We start from the raw sequence: 27,782 nt of genomic DNA on the forward strand, positions 1-27,782 counted from the left end.
TCTTTTTGTGTTTATTAAGACTAAGATAATTAACCTTCGTTAACTTTTTTGCCAACACAATAAAATTAACAAGCTTTTAATTATCATGACTTCTACACCTTGAAGAAGTTTCACATACTGCCCCGTTAAGTAAAAAAAACCCTATCTTATGCTTTGAATTTGGAGGCCTAACCCATAGAAATGAATAATAGTAACACTAAATTTGAAGGCGTAAAACACATGTCTCAATTGACTTATGCTAGAAATAGTCGTGCATTTCGCACGTCTAGCTAGGATAAGTATAACTAGCAGCATGGTGCTTTGAAAGTGCATCATCAATGAGCAATTAACGTTTCATAAAGTATTTAGCAATATGATGCTTTAAAAATATATCATTAATGTTTCATAAAAATTGATTCTCAAAGTCTAGCCTACTCTTTCTCACACACACACACCCCACACACATGTTTACAAATCTTCTCTCTCCTCATCTTATATTCCATTTTTCTTAGTTTCAAAACTTTCTCTCTAAAATAGTTTCAAAATCTATTTTAGATTTTGTGTCAGAAACAAAGTGCATTTCAGGTTTATTGATTTTTGTCCTTAATACTTCTTGAGGACCCCTTTGTGTCAGAAACAACAATCTTTCTCATAAAACCTAATCCAAGATTAATCCTTCATCCTCATCATCATGTCACCATCCACAAACCATGCCAATCTCAAGAACCAGTTTGCCCATCGTTTCGTTCGAGCTCTAAACAACCTAAACCACAAAAAACCAAGAGCTTATCGTGATCAAGATCACAACCAGAACCAAAGGTATTCAAGAACTAATCTTGTCAAGATTGCAGCATACACTACCATGGCTTCTGTCGTCGGATCAAGACGAGCATGGAGCCGTGCAATCTTACGGAGGATTAGAAATCGATCTAGAAATCAGGGTCTACTGCTAAAGAATAGAAAGAGGGTTTATCATAAAATCACCAAGTGTCATCATTATGCAAAGATATTAAGAAACCCTAAGTACCCTAAAAGACAAGATTTCAATCCTTTTAGGAACTCAACTCAAGAATCAAAGCTAAGGAAACTGGTTCCGGGTGCTAGAACCATGGATTCATGGTGTTTAATGAGTGAAACTGCTGATTACATCAAGTGCCTTGTTGCCCAGGTAGAGGTCATGAAAACACTTGTGGATCTCTATGCTACCACTTGAATACACACACACACATAAGTGGTATATATGTATATGTGTTACCTTTATATACAGGATTAGTTTATGCATAATCTTGTGTAGAGAACAGCAGAATGCTTACACTTTGGGGAAGAAGACATACGAAGGTGGTTTGGGATGGTAAGAGATTAAATATATTTCTTGTTTAATCAGTGAACAAATTTTAGGTTGAATTTGTAAAATATGGAATGATAAACATTGTCTTGCTTTTGTGAGTTTTGTATATATGGTGTGACAATTACTACCAAGTTGTGTTTAATATACACACATGTATACATGGGTATGTTTTTGTGGTAGCATATACGTACAATAAAGGTTAAGTTCTATCTATTACATAAACTTGAAGAAATATAAGATTTTCTCTATATCTACTCTTTCATAGGTTTCAAATATGAAAGGTAATTTATAAACATCTAAATTTGAAAGCTTGAATTGTATGTTCTCCTTATAAAACAAAATTATAATCGTGTAAGAACTTTTCTGGCTAAAACAGTGTGTAAGTTATGTTATGATTAGTTTGCATACTTTCTGGACTGATGCGAGTTCAATATTTTAGGGTGTTAATAGTGTTGAGTTAACAACTTAAATGTTGACGGGTTGAATATTATTCAATGCGTGAACACAGTCCATATTTTTATTTATGTCAAAAACATTAACCCTAAAAATTGATATGAACACTCCCAATATATGTAATAATCAAATTGAAAATGTGTTAATCAGGTTGTTTGTTGTACTCTTATTTAATTGGTGTGAACAAATTATTTTTTACCATTTAATTTACACATTTTTAGTTTAGGCTTAAACAAAATTTATATTTTTCTGCATATATGTCATCCTACTAGTTAAACATGTTCTATATAAGATTTTTCTGACTTGTAATCTTTTATTGCACTTATTCTTTTATACACTTATAATATTACGAAGCCTATACAAGTTTTTAATAATACTAAGAGAACTTAATATTATATATATAGTCACGTGGATCATGGTACAGTCCGGTACTCCGATACATGGTACGGAAACTGGTGTGCGGTTTGTACATTTCAAAAACTCGATACGAGGGGGTGAGGATTCATTCGAAACGCCAATTCGGTACGTGATGCGGTTTACCGTATAGTCTGGTGTACAAAGTATCATATACAAAACAATTTCTTTAAATAATTTTTATAAGTTTCTAACATAAATTAACTAAAGTCTAACTTTAAATAATTTTATTTATGTTTTCGTATAAATAACATCAATCTATAAAGTTAAGAGTAAACTTAAATAAATACTTACTTTAAAGGTAAAAAAATGTAAATTCCAAATATATAATATAAGATATTAAGTTCTAAATCCACAACCGTTTTCGTTTTCCTCTCTGGTCTTCTTCTCAGCCTCCTTTTCACGATCTCAAACACCGAATTCATCAACGCAAATTTGATGAAAATATTACGATTCTTGCAACAATAGGGAACGGTCAATTTCCCCGATTCAGATCGCGTTTCCATAGCGATCAGTACGAATTTTTACCCGTTTATGGTACATGCGATCCAGAACAAAGATCGTAAGGGATATCACGTTTCCTATGACTATGCTTAATATGTAGAATTTAAACGCTTGTTATAACAGACACTGATATACACGCCTATGCATTTGTATATACATATATAGAGCTATGCATATCTTAATTTAAAGAATAAGCAAGAGACTTCATCTTAAACAATGTGACTTGGTTTCAACATCATATATGCAATATTCTTTAAAAACTGAAATGTAACGCAATTATACTGAATGTACGTTAGTCTAAGTAACATACTTTATTTTTAAAGAACTGATTGCATGCTAGCTACTTGATCATTTATACCAGGGGCAGCGCCAACCTGATGATTGCGAGAATTACGCTCTCCAGAGGCTAAAAAGTTTTAAAAGAAACAACACCAGTCCATATATCTTGCAACCAAACTATTATCGTATTATTTATTTTTTATATACGAGTTATCGAATTTATATTTTAATTCATGGTCATATTTTTACTCTTCTTCGGCCCAGGTTAATGATTCTAGCGACGACCTCGATTATACGTAGTTTCCATCCATTTCATCTTGTGCGTAATTTCTTTTAAATATATATGCATATTAAGATTTTTTTAGATTACTTAATTAATTGGTAGCTAGGTGCGTGTAGTTGTATTCTTATCTTGTCCCAAAAAGATTGTGGATTACAAATATGTTATGAATATTGAAAACTGGAGGCTGCATTTAGAGTTCACGAGTACAAAACAAAAAGTTTTTTAAGTCAAGTCCCATGTGAAGAGTAACTTTACAGTACTTGCTACTCACCAAATCGAATAGCTTGATTTTTTATTTTTTAGGCCACTTTTATATAATACATTATTATTATTATTGTAAACTTAATTAAGCTGCAACAAATTGACCTTTCCTACACAATTTAACGCTTTCAAAGAAATATAATCTTATTACCTACTTTAAATTTGTAATTCTTTTTAATATTCCTATAATTAGTTTGATTAATTATACGTGACATCTTACAAAATTTACATTATTTTTATGGTATTAGTTAGAGTCTTAGATTTCGTATCTTCTTATTATAGAGGAAGACAAAGATATATCTAATGGGGTTAGCAAAAAATAAAAGAAATCGTTAAAAGCTAGTTTGAAACCTTAGCTCCCAGTATGTTAAGAATTTGAGATCGGTTCTCATCCTAGCTAGCTTCTGTCTCCATAGTCTGTAGTCATGCCTTTGGCTGTCATCGCCACAGCCTTAGATCCCTCATCATCGTTTTAGCCACAAAGTTTTCTGCTCTTTTAGCCTTTAGCATAAGTATACCGGCGTGAAACTAGTTAAAGGATATATAAAGAGAAAACCTGTCTTGCAACATGTTTTTGGTACTCAGCAACAGTCAAGTTTGTTGGTAATGACAATCTAGTAATCAAATTAAAACTCCAAATCAAAATTCAAAAACGAACAATCTCCTTAAAGTGATTATGACGGTATTACCTATAGGCTATAATCATTTATAATGAAACACTAACATAAAGATGGTCAATGGTTGATAGATTTTGGTATAAGGTATTTAAAAAATGTTGGATTCAATCAAAATTTGTGAACCGAGTTAATTGTACCTAGTAATTTGGTTCGTTGTGATAGTTATCTATATTATATATAATACATGAGATATGAGCAAACTAAGACACTAAGTTTTTAAGTAATTTACAACTTATAATACATATGGTACATCCCATAAATCATGTAAGAAAAAAGCAAAGTTGTCTATTACAAAATATGTTTAAAAATAATTGCAATATTATCTCGTTTACTTAACTCAAGTTTTGTAAATTTATAATATACTTTCAACTTTGGCACACCATCTTTACTAATATATTTCTTTTAATTTTAATTTTAAACCAATTTTCGACCAACGATTTTAAACGGTCATAACTTTTTTGTACGCTAATATTTTTTTCAAAAAACATACACTATAAAAATGAGCTAACTATTGTCTTTAATTTGAGTATGGTATTGTTATATATTTTTTTTTCAATTCAAAAAATTTAACATGTAACCTACAGTTGAAGAACGAAACACACAGTTGAAAATTTAATCTGAATCGTTACTAACGGCTTAGTTTAACGGATGGAGCTTTAATTATAAATTTACCGTCCAGTCAGGTTTTATATGGTCAGTTTTTGGTATAAACTGCAAACTAACTGTTTGCTATGTTTTCAAAATTTAGAAACCCCATTACCAAGAGTTAAAAGAAAAAACCAACCATGAAACCAAACCGATGATTGGTAATTTGAACGGTTTTAAGGTTTTAAACTAACCATGAACATCTATAATTGTTACGTGGTTATTAGGATTTAGTGTTACCCGATACATCACGCAAGCACCCGTCTAGTGATTATGTAATTAGCAGTTAAGTAGCTTGCGTATGACTATAAATAGTCATCATGTACTCTTCATATTCGTTAAGAAAAATATAAAGTTACATAAGTTAGTTTCTATTTCTTTATATGTATATTTATATTTCCAAAGTTTAACTGAAATCATTCTTTTTGATATATTATTATACCACACAAAAGGCCCATTAATAAAAACCCTAGTTCTTTAAAAGCATTCGGCCAAGGGCCCAAGACCAACTTGTTGGACCCAAAAGGTTTCTCTACCAGTTAATAGGCATGTTCAAAACGGTTTAGGACTAGGAACCGGAACCGGTTCCTAACCGGTTCCTATATTCAAAACCCCCTTTTAAACCGGTTCCAGGCTCGAACCGGTTAGGGAACCGAACCGGTTCTCCCACCCTCGGACCCCTAACCTATCTAACCGGTTCTTACCGGTTCCTAACCCGGTTCCTGTACCGTAACCGGTTCCAACCGGTTACAGTGTAAACAATTTTTTTTTTCGTTTTTCGTTTGCGATTTGGATTCTAAACTACGATTCGTATTTGTATAACATGAAAAATAAAAAAAACAATTAACATAAAAATAAACAATTAACTGATGAAGAAAAGACAACTACTGAAGATGTTTGTCACTGAAGACAACTACTGAAGGTTGCCACTGAAGACAACTACTGAAGGTTGCCACTGATGACAAGTTGACAACTACTGAAGGTTGCCACTGATGATAACTACTGAAGGTTGCTACTGATGACAACTACTGAAGGTTGCCACTGATCACAACTACTGAAGACTGCCACTGATGAGGAATACTCATCAGTGGGAAAGCTGCCACTGATTAGGAATACTCATCAGTGGGAAAGCTGCCACTGATGAGGAATACTCATCAGTGGGAACAGTCATCAGTTGAATCAGTGGGAAAGCTGCCACTGATGACAACTACTGAAGGTTGCCACTGATGAGGAATACTCATCAGTGGGAACATTCATCAGTTGCGACTTCTTCCTCGGAATTACTTGTAGAAATGCCTTCTTGTTCGTCGTGCACTCGAACATCAAGTGGTGTTTCATCTTCGAGAGTGGTTACGTGTTGAATACGATCGATTGAGTCCAAGTGATCCTTTAAGCAAATGCACATCTCCACCGACTCCGAATTTAGTCTTGTTCTTCTCACCGATATTACCCTGCCACTAAGAGAAAAAGCGGATTCCGAAGCTACCGTAGAAGCTTGGACGGTTAGTAAATCACGGGCCATGGTGGCAAGAATCGGAAACTCGGTTTCCTTTACCTTCCACCAAGCCAAAACATCAAAAGTGCCATATTCCTCTTCGGATAAACCGGTAGAGTAATCATTTGCACTATACCTTCCTAGTTCGCTTGAAGGGGTGTTACCCCTTTGTTTTTTAGCCGTTACGTTGCGAACGGTGTTCATAAGGCTAATCATGGGATCTCGTACTCTAGTAGCACTTGAACTTGATGAAGACCCCCCCGGCATAGGCATGTGTATGTTTGACCCATATTTATTTAAATAAAAGTCATACATAAATTTAAAATTCAAGTTAAAATCATTTTTTGCCTCTGTTGAAAAGTTTGGGTAAACTTCATGCATATCTAAGGCTGAAAAAATTTCGTCTATCACACATTCAACCCCCGTAACATTTAACATTGGGTTTAAAGCGGCGGCGCAAGTAAAAACCGGTGGCAATTCAAGAAAGTACTTTTTTAATTTAAACTTCATTGGTAATATGATGTTTGAAAACATTGGACTTTTATTTTCAAATTCTTTAAGATTGTTAACGATTAAAAATAACTCCGAAAGAACCAAGGGACTTGTCGGATAATACGTTCCCGATAGTTTCGTAGTTGATGTTTTAAAAACTTCAAGAAAAGTCGATAAGTCATTGATAATTTCCCATTTCTCATTTGAAAAGGGGATTGCCAAATCATTCTCGGCAAGACTAGAATGAAACATTTGTAAAGTTTCTCTTTGTTTCAAAGCACTTTGAAACATTATGCAAGTGGAATTCCATCGATGAGGTACATCCCAATTTGCTCCCAAAGCTTTTCTTCCCGTATCTTTACAAAATTTTCTATATTCCATTTGTCTTTTTTTACTTTTCTTAAAAACTTCATGTATCATTAGTCTAAAATCGTTTATAACCGATGTAACCTCATCCGAAGTAAGTCCGTCTTGCACGATTAAATTAATGATATGTGCAACACACCTTGAGTGAAAAAATACACCATTGCAAATCGGCGTATATTTTAATTTTAATTTATCAACCGCCGATGTATTATTCGACGCGTTATCAAATGCCATTGAAAATATTTTATTTTCTAGTTTATAAGTTTTTATAACATAATCTAAAATTTCAAACAAATTATCTCCCGTATGTGGATACTCAAAGAGTTCGAAAGCAATGGTGCGTTTCATCATTTCCCACGATGACGGGTCTACCCAATGAGCGGTGACACAAAGATAAGATTCGGGTAGACCATGTGGAGCTGACCAAACATCATTAGTTAAGTTTATTCCCGTATTTATATTTTCAAAATATGCAATTAGTACCTCTTTGGTCTTCTTCCACAATTTTAAACAATAACGTTTAAGAGTATGACGACTTACGTGAGTGTATTGTGGTTGAAGCGTATCTCGAATCATGGCGGTTAAGCGAGGGTTGTCGAAGTGGCTAAACGGCAAAGCTTCTTGAATCACAAACTTCGCCATACGATCTTGAACTCGATCAATTTGGTATGTAAATATTCCGCCTTCACTATCCATTTGCGTTTGTTGCGAATCGACGTTCTTTTTCAACGCCTTGCAATACGGTTTTTCGATGTGTTTCTTCAAATTTGAATTCGAAAGTGGGTTTAAATAAATCCCACAAAACTTGCACCGAGTCTTCAATGAATGGTCACTCAATTCAACCAAATCCCAATTGCACCAAATCTCTTGATTACGATTATGAGGTACAATACGAACGAAACTTGGTTCGGCGTTGGAACCTTGACCAACCGATAATTGTGAGGCAGCCATAACAACAAATATGAATATAGAAGAAGAGAAAACAAGAGATTAGAGAACTCAAAACGTTGTAATAGCGTTTTTTTGTATTTTTTTGCGTTCGGGTTTGCGTTTTGAGTGTTGTGATGAACCTATGACACCAAATACCTATTTATACTAGTAGTGGGGTGCTTGGGGGAGCCAAAAAATGGCTATTTTTGACCCCAACGGTCAAAAAACGGCCAAAAAACGATTTCCAACGGCTATATTCGATCCAACGGCTAGAACCGGTTAGGAACCGGTTCCGGATGGTTCGGTTCCAGAACCGGTTCCGGTTCGGTTCCGGTTCCTACCCGCCCCCACTCAGAAATGCAAGAACCGGTCACGGATCATCGGGTTGAATTAGATAGGGTCCGGTTCCTACAAAAAACGGGTAGGAACCGGTTCGGGTCCGGTTCAGGTCCACCGGTTCGGTTCCAGGAACCGGTTTCGTTGAACATCTCTACCAGTTAACTTCACTTTGAAATGTGAAATTATGATAATGAAAGGAAAACAATACTTAATAAATTATAAAATATATATAATGTATAAATCATTACTAAATGAAAAGGGCATTACCTTTATAGCATATCTAGTTAACTAAGCATAAAAGGCTATTTAGGGTTTTAAATACCAAAAAAGAAAAAAAAAGATATATCTATAAAGGGGAAGATGGCCATGAATTGAATAATGTATGAGTTTTAATAGCTCTAGTAACATACTGTTACCAATTCTGTATTACACATTTTATGGTTATCAAACACCTAGCTAACATTCTATAATTTTACCAATTTCAAGCTTCTTTACAAATTTAACATGGTATTTATTACACATTATAATGTTATATAGTATATGAGTATACGCGGGCAAACGTTTTCGGTTCATCAGGAGACAAGCGAGTAACCAGTCTAACACCTGGTCCTATGACAGAATACCATTTCAGGTTATAAGTTTTCGTGTTGGATACCGGCTTTTTGTCATCCCTAATAAAAGGGGATATCCTTTTTAAGCTATGATGTTTATATACAAGTATTAACATTATACTTTGATTATTTTAGCATTTGTTTTAGGGGAAATCTACCAATCCATTAAGCATAAAACTGAATTAGATAGATGCACAATTTGTTTCCTAAAACCCGAGTTTCACAGGTTATGTCACAAGAACGAACCCCAAAAAACGACAAATGATCATCGTTAAAGCAAAATAAACAAAAATCGAGCTTATTTCTTATTTCTTTGTTCAAAACAATACTTAAAAGACTATAAAAACCAAACTTTGAAACGTTTTATTTCCATACTATTAACGAATTTCAAGAATCGACAATGAACCTATACGATAACTTACACTTCTCTTGATTTCACTTGCACCTACATCGTGTTTCCTGTATTACTTTCCCCTCGATTTCAATCAATTTGATCACGTTTACATATACTACACAGAAAATTGTAAAGCATGCACACCTGCAATGAAGCATAGAACCACCTAAACTAATAGCATTCCACTTTAAGACATATACATACAAGCAATGGAAATACCCATAACTTGATTGAGCAATTGTGTTGATTTGAATCATCTTTAAGTACCCTTTAAACCCGTATTCATAATGCCACCCTTGATGGTTCTTGGTCATTGGGTCCATCGCGCCCCAACTTTCTGGATAGGATCTACATACAAGAAGCGAAAAGATTACAACTTTATCGCGTTAAGATTCAAAAGATCAAAACTTTATCATTCAAGATTTTGAATTCTCAATTTATTCATACATTGTCAGAAACTATGAGCTGATAATTATAAATTTCGATAAATTAAAACCTCATGGAAACAGAGAAATCAGCATTTGGAACTCAGATTGACCATATTTATTATACACATTTCAGTTCAAACTAGTGCAACCCATTTCAGATCAATATCTAATGTAATGAATTTAATAGCAAAGGCCCACAAACATAAAGTCAAGTAACAACAAATCATTTATGAACAAAAAGTCTTAACATAAGAACACACTGAAGTTTAGTTACAGGCAAGCGGTTTCCTCCAGGGGTGCAAATGAGTCAAGTTGCTCGCGAGTTAGTTGAGATCAGATCGATAAAATGTTCACGAGTTATTCTTATGCATCTAAAAATAAAGCTCGTTTAGTTACCGAAACCGAGCTCAAGCCTTGTATGGAAAGATCATTTAGGCTCGTCGAGCCTTCACGAGCCTAATGTGTTCTTCAATTTAAACTTCTTTGTACTTCTATGCATAGCCAAGCTCGAGTCGAGCTTCAGCTTGTTCAAGGTCCGGGTTGCACACAAACTTGAGCCGAGCTTAGGCTCATTAAGGTTTTTATCAAAATATATAGAGATAATTAAAAATTACAAACTAATTAATAAAGAATAAACGGGCCGAGCTCAAACTTGAAAATACGACTCACAAGCCGAGTCAAGCTTTAGAAAAAGAGCTCTAAATGAACCGAGCTCGAGCCTAGTCGAGTTCAGGCTCGGCTCGTTTGCACTTTGAAACACATTTAAGATCATTATCCAAGTTAAGAACTCTAACCATGAACAAAAAAAGTCAAAGCACTACCAACTTGTCAAGAAACAAAAAGTCAACCATTATAAAGCTTCAAACTTTACTTACTTCAGGAACAGAGGAAGCAACACATGTTCTTGGGGTTTCAAAAGAAGACAAAGAAAACTGTTTTGAGACAACACCCACATCAAAATAAATCAAGCCTGAACTGGGTACATCAACCCAGATTTCTTTAACCAGGAACCACAAGAACAGATCTTTAGCAGATATCCCAGACAACTCATTAATCCTTCCAAAAGTCAAATTCCCAGAAACATTCTGGTCATAGTGTAACTCGTCTTCAAACTTTGCATTACAAGCTTCATCCAAGAATACTTGGAACCTTCCAGAATCATCAAGGCTGTAGTTGGTCACACCTTTTGGGAATAAGCCCATGGGTAGTCCATTTAGCTTGAGTATGTCATATATGGTTGGTGATTGTTGAGAATATGATATTGATATTGAGATTGTCAAGAGTGTAACAAGGAGAATTGATGGTGGAGATTGTTCAAGAATCATGTTTTTTTTTTTTTGGGGGGGGGGGGGGGGGGGGTGGGGGGGGGGGGTAGGGTTTAAGAATTAAGAAAGCAGGGAGAGAAGGGGAGTGAAAAGAAAACAATGATTGGGATTTGAATGAAGGATTATTTAAGGGGTCCCGATGCCTATGAATAGTGGGTGTGGTTTTTTAGTATTTGTGTTGGTTCTAGGGTTGTGTGTGTGGATTACCCATAACCAATCATGGAAAGACACGTGGAAATTGTGAATGAATGAATAATGTATTTCAATGAAAATATAAAGACTATTGTTTTGTTAAATTTTTACTAAGAAAAATTAATCTTTTGAAAGATTATAGCTTCCACAAGATTGTCTATGGAGCTAACATGGTGTTTAAGCGAAAGAAAGATGGATGATGTTGACTTACTGACAGGGCCGACTTAATGATTTTGAAAGTCTAAATTGAAATGAGATTTTGTGACACTTTCTTAAAAATTGTTAAAAAAAAGAGCTTTTTACGGGTCTCGAACTCATGTCCCGGCGGTTATTAACAACCAAACTTACCACCAGAAAATTACATAACTTTAAGTTTATTTTACCCATTATAATATATCTATATATAATGTCTTTTTTTAAGTTTTGAAAACTTAATTAAGTGTGAGTCTAAAGCCATTGTCTGACTTCGCTTCCTACGGGTCGGCCTTGCTTAGTGAGGAGACATGTAATTTGTGATCCGTGATAACGGACGGTCTTATTATTTATTATTTTTTTCTCAACTTTCGGGCTTTATACTCGCACTAGCAAATTGTTTAGGGGTGATGGAGTATTCATGGGTCCTACTAGTGCAACAGCCAATCATGCACTGCTACCTCATTTTTACTCTTAAGTACCCACAAAATACAAAATTATCGGCAACGTCTACCCACTTGTGTAATAATTAATAATTCATTTTAATTCTTCAACTTTTGTCATGAAATAAAGTCATGCACCCTACCTGCATAGGGTGACAGAGTGTTGTCATGTAGTTTGAAAGTAATGCACCCTACCCAATACCCATATGGATGCACCGTCCTCTCTGAATAAACACTTCAAAACCTCTATGTCATCTATATACACTTCGATCACCAAGGCTCTGATACCACTGTTGGGTTTCAGTAGTGATCAGTCAACGGTTTAATTTTTAAACCCGGTTTAATAAAATTGGTTTCATAATTATTAATCACATTAATAACAGAATACGCAGCGGAATATAAAAACGAGTAATCATCATTTAACGGAACCGTATAGGATCCGGTTACATACGATACGAGTACGAGCCAAACAAATAAAATATAATTGTAAACCGAAAATATATTTAAGTTTACCTCGGTTAATAAATAACCGGTTGAGACACCGAGGTTCAACGAACAATGCTAGGTGACGAACCGAACACGATGACGGTTGGTGGTGAGGGCGCGTTGGCGGCAAGGTGGCGCGAACACGACAACAACACCATATCAGAGGCGGAGGCAGCAACACGGCAGCGATAGCGGTGCGGTAGTTTGCTGTAGCGGTGGTCGGTAACGATATTGGTGGTAGCGGCTGGACTTATGGCTTGCTGCTGAATTCCAAAAACCCTATATCTTTTGTTTACGTGATGCATATATATATATATATGCATACTCCAACTAACTTGGAGTAATATCCAAGTAAACAAAAGGTTTTAATATTAATATAATATTAATAATATTATTATTTATCAATAATAAATTCTAACCGGGCCCAAAGTCCAACTCGTTCCAACACTCGTTTAAAGTTCGAACCACTATATCATCGATAACGATTATAAATAATAATTTCATCATATTAAATTTGTCATTTACCGATCAAACAATTTGAGCGGATTTTAGTTCGTTGCCCAAGGTGTAACTCTCACGTGTCACAACCCGGTCGGCCACGTTGACTTACCCGAACCGGTCCATAATTCCAACAGTCTCCCACTTGGACGGATTCGGTTAAGTTTCTCAACGCTGACAGCCAGCGGTGCTCTAGCTACACATGGCTGCCCCCAACAGGTTATGACATTTTAAATTCATTAACCAAAAGCTCTTGGAATACACTATTGCAAGATATTGAAAATATAGTAATCGTTGTAATCTATCCTTTCCGTATAAGACACCGATTGAACAATGAGACATGGATCATATCAATCTCATATGGTGTTCAATCATTATCGTTTTCGTTCTCGAATCAAAATGGTCCAATCAAACACACAGTAAGTTTGGGTGAGGCCTCACACTTCACCAGTTTGAATCAACGAAGACGCCATGATGTCTAACTGTTACATTTCATGTAAGAGTACAGAATCCCATCTTGATTACATATAACTCCCACTGAACTTCAGAATACTCCCAACCAATGCCTTTATGACTGGCAGTTACGCGACAGCGTTTGATACTGATCAAAGAATACCTTTAGTAAACGAAAGTTCTAATATGTATCTCAGGTCTAAGGATACTAAATGAGCATACTAATATCAAATGCATCTTATGACTAAGATCCATGAAGATGATTTGATGCGAGTTACATCCAACGTCATTCATAATGAGGTTTGTGAGTTTGGAAGTCAACCCTTTGAGTCCAAAGTCAGAATAGTCGTAATTCAGAATCTCTCCCACGAGTCTGACCGACTACGGATAATTTAGAATACAATATTCATGGATTAAACGTATTAAAACGAACACAATTATAGTATTCAACATTTGCATTTAACCATTAAATCAAAAGTGAACTTAAAAGTATAACTGTTTAAATGTTCATACATCCAAATACTAAATCAAAACAAATTACTAGATAATCTAAGACCGATAGCATCCCTGTGTTGGTCTTGCTTGTCCTGAGTCATCGGCTTAGTGAACGGGTCTGCTAGGTTTTGATCTGTGTCTACTTTGCTTATTATGATGTCACCTCGTTCCAGTATCTCCCGTACATAGTGGAACTAAAAATGTGCTTGGCCATGTGATGATAATTGGGCTATTTGGCTTAAGCAATAGCACCTGTGTTATCACAAATTACGTCAATCCTTTTCCTAAACTTGGAACCAGATCGAGGTTGGCTATGAATTTCTTCATCCAAGCAGATTATGAGCGAGAAACATCTCGGTCACTCTGGAAGTTAGCATAAGTGTAACACCTTACAATGAGCTCATCTTCCACTCCTCCAAACACTAAGAACATATCTTTGGTCATTTTCTAGTGCATAACATAACGTACATGCTAGAGCCAATTGCTGAAGCATATGGAATTGCTTGCATGTGCTTTGTCTCAATGTCCGTTGCCGGAGATTGCAATTTCCTCAACACGGTTCTTTTAGCAATGAGAACAACTCCTTTCTTGGAGTTAACCATTGATAAGCGTGCCACGACCTTGTCTATGTTTGTACTTTGACTTAGACCTAGAATCCGCTTAAATCTATCTCTATAGATCTTTATTCCCAGAATATATGCGGCTTCTCCAAGATCTTTCATTGCAAAACAAGATTCCAACGAGTGCTTAACTTCCTTAAGCATAGGAATGTTGTTTCCAATGATCAGTATATCATCCACATACAAGATGAGGAATGATATAGTGCTCCCACCAGCCTTTCTGTAAACACAAGGCTCATCTTCATTTTTGACAAAACCAAACTCTTTGATTTTCTCATCAAAGTGAAGATTCCAGCTTCGAGATGCTTGCTTAAGTCCATAAATGGACTTATTCAATTTGCAAACCCTAGTAGGATATTTTGGATCGACAAAACCTTCAGGCTGAACCATATAAACATCTTCAGAAAGATGTCCATTAAGAAAAGCGGTTTTGACATCCATTTGCCATATCTCATAGTCATAGTATGCAACAATGGCAAGTAATATCCTTATTGACTTAGTCATAGCAACGGGTGAGAAGGTTTCATTATAGTCAACACCTTGAGTTTGAGTAACACCTTTCGCGACAAGCCATGCCTTATAGGTTTGTACATTTCCATGCATGTCGGTTTTTCTCTTGAAAATCCATTTTCTCCCTACTGCCCGACTATCGGGGGGTAGCTCAACCAAGTTCCAAACTTGGTTATCCTGCATGGATTGCATCTCGGCGTTCATGGCATCTTGCCATTTCTCGGATTCCGGATCCAAGATAGCAGATTTGTAGTTAGTAGGCTCTTCGCCAGACTCGGCTACTAATAAGACTTCGGGACCATCTAGATGCTATAAGTATCTAGAATTTGGTACGGGAGTCCTACAACTTCTGCGAACGATCGTGTTCACGTCTGATGTATCAGCAACAACAACTTGTTGATCAGACGCTCCAACTTCCTCAGCGGTTGTTTGTGGTTCTTGAATTTCTTCAAGATCGACAATGTTATCTCCAGTTCCTCGATCGAGAAATTCTTACTCGAGGAAGTGGCCTTTCCTCTTGATAGAAATCGCATTTGTATCAGGATGAAAGAAGTAATAACCGCTTTGGTTGTAATATTTGACGAATGCGGGAGGCGGTCATTAGGGAGAAACTCCAAAGGGGGTGAGGCAAGTTAGTTCTACACATCATCGATCGAACCATGTTTAGCAAAGTTCGATTCCTCCTCTCGCTCACGCCATTATGTTGGGGTGTGCCAGGTGGAGTGAGCAGTGAAACAATTCCACCCTCTTTTAGATGAGTAATGAACTCTGAGCTGAGATACTTTCCACCTCGATCTGATCGAAGTATCTTAATGGTTTTACCAAGTTGGTTTTCCACTTCGTTTTGAAACTCTTTGAAATTTTCAAAAGTTTCATGCTTGTGTTTCATAAGATACACATAAGTATATCGACTATAATCGTCGATAAAAGAAACGAAGTAGCTTTCATGGTTTCTAGACATAGTTCTAAAAAGGTCCACATACATCAGTATGTATGAGTCCTAATAGATATCTTGCTCGTTCATTTTTATGAGTGAAGGAGTCCTTGGCGAGTTTGCCAGCTAAGCAAGACTCACAATTGTTAAAAGAGTCCGGTCATGTGGGTTCAAGAATCCCTTCGGATTGGAGTCTTTTAACTCCTGCCTTGCTTATGTGGCCAAGTCGGCAATGCCATAGAAATGTATCATTGATGCCAGATCGGATACGTTTTGAAAGATTATATACGTTATTGTTAGTTTGAACATCAGTCTCATAAATACCATTTCGAGGTTTAGCCTCAAAATAAAAGATATCATTCAAGTAAGCAGAAATAGCCATGCCATTTAAAAACGTACTTAAAACCTTGTTCAAACAACAACGAAACTGAAATGATGTTTCTGGTCAAACCAGGAGCATACTAACAATTATTCAAATGAAAAACTAGGCCAGATAAACAAGTAAAATGAAAAACTCCAGTTGCCAGAACTGGTACTCTCTTCTCATCTCCAACAATGAGTTTCATGCTGCCTTTATTCAGTTTCCTCCACTTCTCAGGCTCCTGCAAGACATTAACGATGTGGAAACCACATCTGGTATCAAATACCCATGTGTTTCTAGAGAAAATGAAAAGCTCAATAATGTATATGAAAATACCTCGAGAAGAGCCTTCACCATTGGCTCTCTTCATCTTGATCTCAGCAAGGTATTCGGGACATTTTCGCATCCGCTGTCCCATTTGGTTGCATCGGTAGCACTGGCGCTCTTCAGGAGGCAGCGGTGGTATCTTTGGAACCCCTTTGTTAGCATTGGTGGCACGAGGGGCAGCAATGGTGACATTCTATTTTCCTTTACCCTTATAACCCCGGTTCTTGGGAATATGCTTCTTGACACTAGCAGATCGGATCATCAGAACTTGATTGGTCTTTGAAGGAATGTTCATCTCAGCCGTCTTGAGCATGTTGTGAAGCTCCGGCACTGTCTTCACCCAGCCGTTCATGTTGAAATTCATTACAAACTGGTCGTAAGAGCTGGGGAGAGAGTTTAGGATGAAATCCGCTGCCATCTCATCAGACAGGGGATAATCAAGCTTCTTGAGTTGATCGATGTGCCCCTTCATCTTTAGGACATGCGCACTGACGGGAGACCCCTCTGCCATCTTGCAGCTAATGAGTTGCTTCATGGTGTCGAAGCGTTCCTAACGGGCTTGTTTCTGGAACATGCCCTTGAGTTGCTCAAGCATCTCATAGGCACCAAAGTCTTCTAAGCCTTTAGCAAGCTCAGAAGTCATGGTGGCTAGCATAATACAGGAGACATCAGCCGAGTCATCCCTATGCTTCTCATGAATTTTTCGAGCAGCGGCTGTATTGTTTTCAGGCTCGGCTGGAACAGGTCCATCGAGAACATACAGGCGCTTTGCCATGGTGAGAACAAGTCTCAAGTTGCGGTGCCATTCGATGAAGTTGGTACCGTTCAGTTTATCCTTCTTAAGGATAGACTTAAGGGCATAGGGTGAATTTTCGTTTGACGACATCTGTTTAATAAAGCAAAAGTAAATTTAATTAGTATTTTCGACGTTGTAATCCTATTATTAATTACCCAATTAACATTAATAAAATAGGGATTTGAGAATCTGGCTTCCAGTTAGTAATGGCAGCTGTAGCACACAACATTAGTAAGTGGTTAGGCAGACTGACAACGATTGCCAATTGTGAATAGAGCACAACTCTCAGTTATGAGGCATATTAAGACAATAATTGCCTAAGTAGATACGCTTAGCCTCATCTATGCCCACCTTAGTCTTCAGATAGCTGTAGCACGTAACAGAAGAGTAAAGTAATAGTCTTCCTAGTACAGACACGTGTGAAAGGGTCGGATGTGTCAACGAAACCCTTTCACCTTGAAGGGATAGGCTAGAAAACAAGTGCGGTGTTGTAGCTCCAAACACTCGAAATTTCGCAGTATGCCTCAAGTGTGGCTTATAGTAGGATGGCATTAACTATTGATTTTAAAATTGGGATTAATTTTAGAATTTACCGAATAGAGTAAAAGTCCAGTTTTACTGTATTAATCGGGACAACTTGATGAACCATTTCATATCTCAGGACACTCAGTTTTAAATAACCTATTAAAACTAAGTTTGTCGCGATACGACTAACCAATTTTAAGTTAATAGTTAAATTATTAAGTTATAAGGTTTTGGAAAATCAAATTTAGTTAATTTTGCAAAAACTCAATTGGTTAATGAAAATTTATTTTAATATATTTGGTATTAAGTTGGTGGTATTATAACCTATTATAATCAAGCAAGCAACCACAATAGTAAACAAGAATATTTAAATCTTAAATGGCCAAAAGGTGATTGGTCTTGCTAGAGCCTATTAGCAAGACCAATCGGGTCAAGGGGTCACAACACAAACAACCACAAGGATGGACTCCGGGTGCATCCGGTCATCTTAGCTAACTCCCACTGACTTCAAAAACTCCACGAGCTCGTCCTCGGTTTTCCTTCGGGTCTTCTTCATTATAATATTAAAAAAAAATACATATAATGAAAAACCAAACCCTATATATTACAATTTTGAACCATCAAGGTGGCCAAAAACCATAAAATAAAACCGAAAAATAAATACAACTTTGAACCATCTATATGGCCAAAATCAAACAACGAATCACACAAGCTCGGGCCAGATTTACATATTCAATAAAAATAAAATTGAGCAATATTTTGGTCAACTAAAATAAATAAAAATTGACCAAACCAAGATTGCTCAAAAAACATATCTAGATCAAAAACTTCAACTAGCTTGAAGTTTATGATGTAGATCCGGTGAAAAGACCGGATTCGACTCGTATGTTGTAACCAAGGCTCTGATATCACTGTTGGGTTCCAGTGGTGATCAGTCAACGGTTTAACTTTTAAACCCGGTTTAATAAAATTGGTTTCATAATTATTAATCACATTAATAACAGAATACGCAGAGGAATATAAAAACGAGTAATCACCATTTAACGGAACTGTACAGGATCCGGTTACATACGATACGAGTACGAGCCAAACAAATAAAATATAATTGTAAACTGAAAATATATTTAAGTTTACCTCGGTTAATAAATAACCGGTTGAGACACCGAGGTTCAACGAACAATGCTAGGTGACGAACCTAACACGATGATGGTTGGTGGTGAGGGCGCGTTGGCGGCCAGGTGGCGCGAACACGACAGCAACACCAGATTAGAGGCGGAGGCAGCAACACGACAGCGATAGCGGTGCGGTAGTTTGCTGTAGCAGTGGTCGGTGACGATATTGGTGGTAGCGGCTGGACTTATGGCTTGCGGCTGAATTCCAAAAACCCTATATCTTTTGTTTACGTGATGCATATATATATATATATATATATATATATATATATATATGCATACTCCAACTAACTTGGAGTAATATCCAAGTAAACAAAAGGTTTTAATATTAATATAATATTAATAATATTATTATTTATCAATAATAAATTCTAACCGGGTCCAAAGTCCAACTCGTTCCAACACTCGTTTAAAGTCCGAACCACTATATCATCGATAACGATTATAAATAATAATTTCGTCATATTAAATTCGTCATTTACCGATCAAACAATTTGAGCGGATTTTAATTCGTTGCCCAAGGTGTAACTCTCACATGTCACAACCCGGTCGACCACGTTGACTTACTCGAACCGGTCCATAATTCCAACACTCTGTCCTCTAAACAATGATTAAAAGATGTTCAGCTATATAAGCATAATACATTTTTTTTTCAATTATACTCTCTTATTATTTTTACGCATTCCACTCAACGAAATACATTAATATCTATGCTCTCAATTATATCTCACAACAACTAAAAATTATATAATATAATTTGTCCTAAATTATTAACAATTTTGTCGTCTGCGATGACGGACATGTGCATGAGGATTGTGGGTGAAGGGGGCCTGGTGCTGGTGTGAACATGATTACATATTTATCATCTATGGTTTTTATTTTGTCATGACATACGTGTGTATCACTTTCGACACGCTGGACCACATCATGCCATGGTGGAACTGTAGCCACGTGTGATCTGTTCTATGTTCTCATGTCATCTTATCCATTAAAATATACATAAAACATATTTTTTTTAAAGTAGTTGTCCTTTCACGTAATAAAAAATGCATATGTTTTGCATCAGCCGGTTATTATTTTAAAATAAAATTCAAGACACGTACTATGTACCCTTTTAAGAAATTCATTAAGAAAAACCAAACGTTACTGGTCTTGTGACTAAAATAAATCTATTCTAACTCTATAAATCTAAAATACAAGGCTATTTAAGAAGTTTGTTTTTCATTTGAAACTCATGTAAAAATGGTTCGATTATAAACGAGTCAAGCTTAAATTAATGTAAGTTTGGTTATTTGTTCTCTTAAGTTAGATTGAATTTTAATGTTATTAATTATAACTTATTTATCTCCATTTATAAATAAGTCCACGTAGTATGTTCTATATGTTCACCTAAGGCCATGAGGTATACTCTAACCTATTCTAACTTCACATAAGCTCATTTTTTCTCTTTCACTCTATGTCATCCAAAGGAAATGGTTTAACTCATTTAACTCCATCTCTCTCCTATTAATATTTAATTTAAAATCAAACATTTAGTTTAATTACCAAAATAAATAATAACTAAACAATTAGTAATTAATACATATTTAATGCATATTGTTCATTTTAACCCGTTAGAAGCATAATCCATGGGCCATTTTAACACACTTAACACAAGTGAGGAGTGGTTTAATCCATCTTTAAAGTGTCATGTCATGTTAACCCATGTAGAGGTTAGAGTATACCCCATGGCCTAAGACTCCCTAAAGTCGTTTTAATATTAGTTTCTAGTTAAATATTAAATATGAATTTTAGGTTGTTTCTTTTTTATGATCTGATATCAAGCTAAACTTTTAGCTCGCTATACATAGATAGATAAATCGAGTGAGCTAACTCATCTAACTTCGAGCATGACTGTATGAGTTGAAATTGGCTCGACTTGCTCTTTAAATAACCTTATTGGCATATGGAAAGTTGTTTTTTTTTGTTTTGTTGTTTATTTTGAGAAACTACTTAAACAAGGTTATAAAAAAGAAAAAGAGAAAAAACCCCGGCTCCCGCACGAGTAACATAATGTTAAAGATGATTAAAAGGAAAACATAAAAAGTTAAGAGAGCATATAAGATCTCATTATTTTATGATAGGTTCCTTTTATCATATTTCAATAGTTACTTATCAACCAAGTAATCAACCTAAATTTTATAAATACACAAATGATAAAAGCAACTAGACTAAATAACGTTCAAAATTGACTAAATTTTAGTTAATAACTTAATATTATCAAGTTATATTTAAGATGTTCCTTTTAAGGTAACATTAACTTCATCAAATGAAAATTAAAAGTAAATAAAATCAACTTGTGATGATGCATGTCATATTCGCATTAGCTATTTGTCTATCATCTTATAGAGGTAGGGTACCAAAAAGACCCAAATACCCTTAAGTATTACCCGCGGGTCACAGAGGAACCTTTAATAGGCCACCCGCGGGGCATACGGATCACCCGCATATCACGATAGAGGAGGAACGTCCTTATACCACCTGCGGAAGTATCCTGGCATCCTCAGAGGTCATCCGCAGGACAAGACATCTGTCCGCCTAAACAACCGGAAGACAATGCCAGCGGGACAGCTGTCATCAATTAACTGCCATCTAGAAGAATATCCACGATTGTTACTTGAGAAATACGTGATCTACCAGCCAATGAACAAAGGACACCTGGCAAAAATTTATGCGAACACTGAGAAAACATTGAGAAGTAGTAACCCGAAGCAAAAATTTAAAGTCGAGTTTCAAACTCCGAGACCGAATAGACAGGCGAAAGGCCCTATCTGGTCGAGACTTCAGCCAAGTACGGAAGCACCAAAACATTTTATGCACGATCCCTCATAGGCAACAAGAACAAAGCGGGACCCTCGAACCGAGGTCCCAATAATTGGACTCCTCTTTCAAAGACTCCCGCCGAAATTCTCACCACAGAGAATGTGAATTTTAGAAAACCTCAGCCACTGACGAGAAGGTCATTCCTTGACCCGAAAAAGCGTTGTTCGTATCATGATGACATTGTTCATAATACGAACAAGTACAGAACATTAAAAAATGAAATTGAAGCGGCTGTAAAGTCTGGAAAACTTGGACACCTGGTAAAAGATGGGAAACCTGACAATGGTAAAGCTCCCGCACGGGACATCCAGGGTCCGAGTAAAAAGCAAGTCAGAGATTTAAACGTCCATATGATACAAGACGGATACGATACAGGGAAAAAGAGGAAGGAGTCCGATGATGAGGAGTGGAAGAATGAGCCAGTGATTTTCCCTCGAATCAAGGGAGGCCCGAATAACAAAAACCCTTTGATCATCACTGTCCTATTTGGACACTATCGTTCCCAATACGTCTTCTTCGACACCGGTAGTACTTCGGACATTATGTATGAACAATGCTTTGAACAGCTTGATGAAGAAGATAAAGAAAGATTGAGACCCATCCAAGCGCCGGTATCTGGGTTCGGAGGGGAAATAATGCATCCGCGGGGTGTAATTTCATTCCCAGTCACCCTAAGCGACGGAATTCATTCTAGGACCGAGGAGGTCGAATTTCTGGTTCTGCCGGCAACATCAAAACATGACATTATTCTTAGACGAGAAGCGATTGGTGATTTCAATGCTTATCCGTCCATGGCACATGGGGCAGTAGGAGTTCCAACTTGCACTGGCATAGCAATAATTCATGTTAATCGGCACTGCTTTGCAACCGAGAGTTCAAAACCTAGCAAGATTCAAAAACAAACTGTGAAGACCGAACCAGAAAAATGGGTTTTGAACAAAAAATTTCCTGATCAAACTGTAACAATAGGACCTGCTATTTCCGAGATAGTACAGACTTTTTTGAAACAGTTATTATCAAAAAACATTGATGTTTTCGCGTGGCAACCCGCAGATATGACTGGTTTCCCGCGAAACATTGCGGAACACAAACTAAGGGTAAACCCGTTGTTTATGCCAATTGTTCAAAAACAACGTAAGATGGGTCCGGAACAAACAAAAGCAATGAACGAACAAGTCCAGGACCTCTTACAAGCTGGGATCATTCGTCCAATCCGTTATCAAACTTGGGTCGCCAACCCAGTTATCGTCCCCAAAAGCAATGGGGCGTGGCGGATGTGTATCGATTTCAAGGACCTGAATAAAGCATGTCCCAAGGATTGTTATCCTTTACCCGAAATAGATCTCAAGGTTGATGCTGTGGCACCATTCAAATTCAAGTGCTTCCTGGATGCCTACAAAGGCTACCATCAGATCTGCATGGCAGCGGGAGATGAAGACAAAACAGCATTTCGTACCGATCAATGTACCTTTTGTTACAAAATGATGCCTTTCGGACTGAAAAATGCGGGAGCCACGTATCAACGATTGATGGACATAGCGTTTAAAGGTTAAATTGGTCGAAACCTGGAAGTTTATATGAACGATCTTGTAATTAAAAGTGTTGAGGAAGACCAGATGTTGAGAGATATTGAAGAGACTTTCGAAACCTTGAAAGGTATTAACATGAAGTTGAATCCGGCTAAGTGCTCATTTGGAATGGAAGAAGGAAAGTTTCTTGGAGTGATTGTCACGGATACGGGCTTCAAAGCTAATCCAGATAAAGTTCAAGCTATAGCTCGTATGCCTTCTCCTTCTTCCCTCAAGGAAGTTCAGACACTCAATGGGCGATTGGTTGCTTTGAATCGATTCTTGGCAAACCATGCAGCCAAATCTCATCCGTTTATCTCAACACTAAGAAATTGCCTTAAGAAAGCACATTTCAATTGGACTGCGGAAGCAGAACAAGCTTTTGTGGAGGTTAAAAAATGTTTGATGGAGCTGCCCACGTTAACAACACCCTGTGCGGGGGAACCTTTAACGTTATATTTATCGGCTTCAGACATTGCCATCGGGGCTGTCCTTCTGACATATCGAAAGAACGTCCAAACACCGATCTATTATGTCAACAGAACGCTATCAGACCCGGAAACGAGATACTCCATGCTTGAGAAACTTGTTTTAGCACTGGTCTATGCTGCGCGACGCCTCCGTAGGTACTTTCAAGGGCATCCCATCAATGTCTTAACTGGATACAAGCTCCAAAACGTTCTCAGTAAACCAGAATTGTATGGGCGATTGGCCAAATGGGCCATCGAGCTAGGTGAACACGCAATAGAATACAAACCTCGGCCACCACTCAAAGGGCAGGTGTTGGCGGACTTCGTGACGGAAGTCCCGCATCACAAGGAAAAATAATGTTTGATCGAGCAACAACCCCAAGCACCTCCGGAATCAGAACAGATTTGGTATTTATTTACGGACGGAGCTTCAAGCAGTGAGGGATGTGGCGCTGGCCTCAGGTTAGTTAATCCCGAAGGCCATGAGTTTACATACGCCATAAAGTTGGACTTCAAAAGTACCAACAACGAGGCAAAATATGAAGCTTCCTTGGCGGGCTTACGGATAGCCAAAACGCTTGGGGTTAAGCATTTGGAAGTTCGGGTAGATTCCATGTTGATTGCGGGACAGATCAACGGCGCATATGAAGCAAAAAATGATATCATGGCTTCTTATGTGTCGCAGGCAAAAGATTTGATGCTCCAGTTCTCTTCTTGCAAAGTCATTCATATAAAGAGAAGTGAGAACAGATCAGCAGATGCTCTTAGTAAATTGGCTTCAACAAACTTCGAAATTTTGCCAAAGACATCCGCATCGAAATATTAGACCGCCCGTCTGTTCCGCAACGTCAAGTTTTAGTGATCCAAACGTGAGTGGAATCCTGGATGACACCCATTATAGCATACCTGTCATCCGGAGCACTTCCGGAAGGAAAAACAGTGGCCCGGAAGATAAAGCACAAAGCCTTGAACTATCAAATACTTGACGGTGTTTTATACCAACGTTCCTTCCTCAGACCACTACTACGATGTGTGGATGCCGAGGACGCGAACTACTTAATCAGAGAAGTTCACGAAGGTATTTGTGGTCTTCACGCTGGCCCACGCATGGTCGTGGCGAAATTAATGAATGCCGGATATTATTGGCCAGGGATGCACTTGGATGCTGTGAATGAAATCAGAAAGTGTGATTCTTGCCAATGACATGCCCCTAACACGCTACGACCAAAGAACGAGTTAGTTCCAGTCACTTCAGCTTGGCCGTTCCAGAAATGGGCAGTAGACATAATGGGACCTTTCCCCGAAGCCCCTGGACGTGTCAAAATTTTGATAGTAGCCATCGACTACTTCACGAAGTGGGTGGAGGCTAAACCGGTTGCTTCCATAACAGCAGCAAGTGTTAAGAAATTTCTGTGGGAATTCATAATATGTCGGTTTGGTCTTCCTCTAGAACTTGTTAGCGATAATGGAACTCAGTTCGCGAACAGTGGGCTACAAGAATGGTTAAAGGAACTACACATTTCTCAAGTTTTCACCTCTGTAGCTCACCCGCAAGCGAATGGTCAGGTCGAGAGAACCAATCGGACCATCAAGGAAGGAATTAAGGCAAGATTAGGAACTAAAAGGACGGTTTGGGTCGATGAATTGCCCCATGTACTATGAGCCTTCCGCACTCAAAAGAATTCTAGTAATTCCGAAACCCCCTTTAGTTTGACGTATGGTACAGAAGCTATGATTCCGGCCGAGACTGGTATCCCATCCGCCAGAGTTCTTATGATCGAAGATAATGATCATGAACTCCGGATGAACCTCGACCTCCTCGAAGAAAGGAGGGAACTAGCATCAATCCGCGAGCATAATTACAAACGACAGTTGCAAAAATATTATAACTCGATGGTTCAAAGATGTGAATTCGATGCGGGAGACTTTGTATTCCGCAACAACGAAGCCTCCGGACAAGAGCCTCCAGGCAAGTTGGCCCCAACTTGGGAAAGACCCTATAAAATCAAGAGAGTTTTATCTAAAGGGGCCTACAAGTTGGAAAAGTTGGATGGGACTGAGATCCCTAGAACTTGGAATGGGGCCCAACTAAAGAAATGTTACATATAGTCTGTTTTTCTTTTCTGGCATGCGTGCCTTGTTGAATGTTTACGACTTATGTATTTTTACTTCTTGTAATTCGGCTTATGCCTTTCTAATAGAAATTTTCTTTTTAGTCACCAATGACTTGTAATCCTTTATTGGCATATAAAGAAGATCCTATACACATTTATATTATGACAAATAAACAAAATGTACCGGATACAAATTTAAACCTTCTTTATTTACATAAATGGGATTACAACATAAACAAAAATAAGATCAACTACAAGAACAGAAAAATTTATGGTGCAGCATCATTATGCCCGGCATCCCTGCCTACCGCATCTTCCGCATCTTCCTCCTCCTCATCAAGTTCAAGAAGAGTTTTTAATTGCTGGATGTTGTCTTCCTTATCAGCAAGTTCGGACATCTGATCCGTCAAAGAAAATTTCAACGAATCGAAATCCTTTGATTCCTGCTTAAGGATGGCAACAGTGTCTTGACCAGCGAGGATGTATTCATCAGGATGCTTAGAATTTGAACCAAATTGGTAACCTTCTTGGAAGCCCAGTTGGCGACCAGCTTGTTTAGAAGCTTTCAGAAGGATAGCAACACAATTCCCAAGCTCATCGCTAGCCCGAACATCGGCAATGACCTGTTAAAACGACTATGTTTAATTGACCCTAAATACTTAGATTATTTATGGTAAAAAACAAAAGATATACCTTGGGGATAGCTTCTGCCAATAGCCACTTTTGATCCGCCTTGGCCCGGACAAGCTCCATCTTATGATCAGCGCACTCCAAAGCTTGGTCACGGTTTTTGGCATTATGATCAGATAGACGCTTGTCTTTGGCCGCTGATTCAGCTTGCAGAGCTTCAAATAATGTGGTCTGTTCAGCCATTGATTTGGCTTGTTCTTTCAGTTGCTTCTGAAGAACAACCTTGGTTTCCTCGGTAGCAGACCGAGCAACCTTCTCCGCCTCAAGAGCCTGACAGACTTCTCGAGATTCGCTCATCACTTTAAGATCTTCCTCTTTGGCATCAGTTGCAGAGGCCGCCAGCTCGTCCCATTGATAATTCATTGCCAACCAATCCCTGGTTATTTCTTGATTGGTGGAAACAACCTTCGCCAGATAGTAAGAATTGGAGTTCAGCAATTCTTGGCGAATACTGCGACGACGTCTCTCCCTCTCGCCGGGAGGAAGGCTCTCCCGCAAATACTCGAAGCAGAGGTCCACGTCACGGAATGTGGAATACCGACGTAAGGACCAATTTGGTTGATGCGGGGTGGGATCTTCCTCCTGCGGAGCAGGAGAAGTCTGAGGAGCGTGTGGGAACATGCTCACACCCCCTTTATCCCTAAAGTGATGAACATTATACGAAGGCGACATACTGACATGTTCAGTATCGTCAACCCCCTTATTCTTCAAAGAAGAGTCGTTCGCCACCACAATGGGCTCCGTCACAGTGTTTGGAGGCGGAGGTGGTGGAGGAAGAGTTGAATCTTTCAACCCAGCAGCACCTTCAGAAAGGTTGTTCAGGTTCACTGAAAAACATTAGCAAAATGTTA

At 37.7% G+C, this 27,782-nt stretch overlaps 2 protein-coding genes and 1 long non-coding RNA gene across 3 annotated transcripts in view; 1 reads left to right on the plus strand and 2 right to left on the minus strand.

Annotated features, from left to right (window-relative positions):
- Positions 1-535: 535 nt before the first annotated feature.
- Positions 536-1,471, plus strand: LOC143535820 (transcription factor IBH1-like). The gene has a single exon (XM_077029963.1). The coding sequence runs from the start codon at positions 671-673 to the stop codon at positions 1,190-1,192; it is 522 nt and encodes a 173-aa protein (XP_076886078.1). The 5' UTR covers positions 536-670; the 3' UTR covers positions 1,193-1,471.
- A 7,948-nt stretch (positions 1,472-9,419) lies between these two features.
- On the minus strand, positions 9,420-11,230 carry LOC143535821 (uncharacterized). The gene is made up of 2 exons (XR_013135776.1): positions 10,774-11,230; positions 9,420-9,818 (listed from the first exon to the last, which is right to left on the minus strand). It is a non-coding gene; the product is annotated as an uncharacterized LOC143535821 (long non-coding RNA).
- Positions 11,231-24,675: 13,445 nt separating this feature from the next.
- Positions 24,676-27,782, minus strand: part of LOC143535840 (uncharacterized) — a 209,308-nt gene continuing 206,201 nt past the window's right edge. The window contains exon 4 of the mRNA XM_077029984.1: positions 24,676-24,685. The gene's annotated coding sequence lies outside the window, so the exon portion shown is untranslated. The remainder of the gene's footprint in view (positions 24,686-27,782) is intronic.

The sequence above is a fragment of the Bidens hawaiensis genome, unplaced genomic scaffold (genome assembly GCF_021521415.1).
Source record: "Bidens hawaiensis isolate Kalapana, Puna unplaced genomic scaffold, B.hawaiensis_p1.1 tig00010636_1, whole genome shotgun sequence".
NCBI classification, from domain to species: Eukaryota; Viridiplantae; Streptophyta; class Magnoliopsida; order Asterales; family Asteraceae; genus Bidens; species Bidens hawaiensis.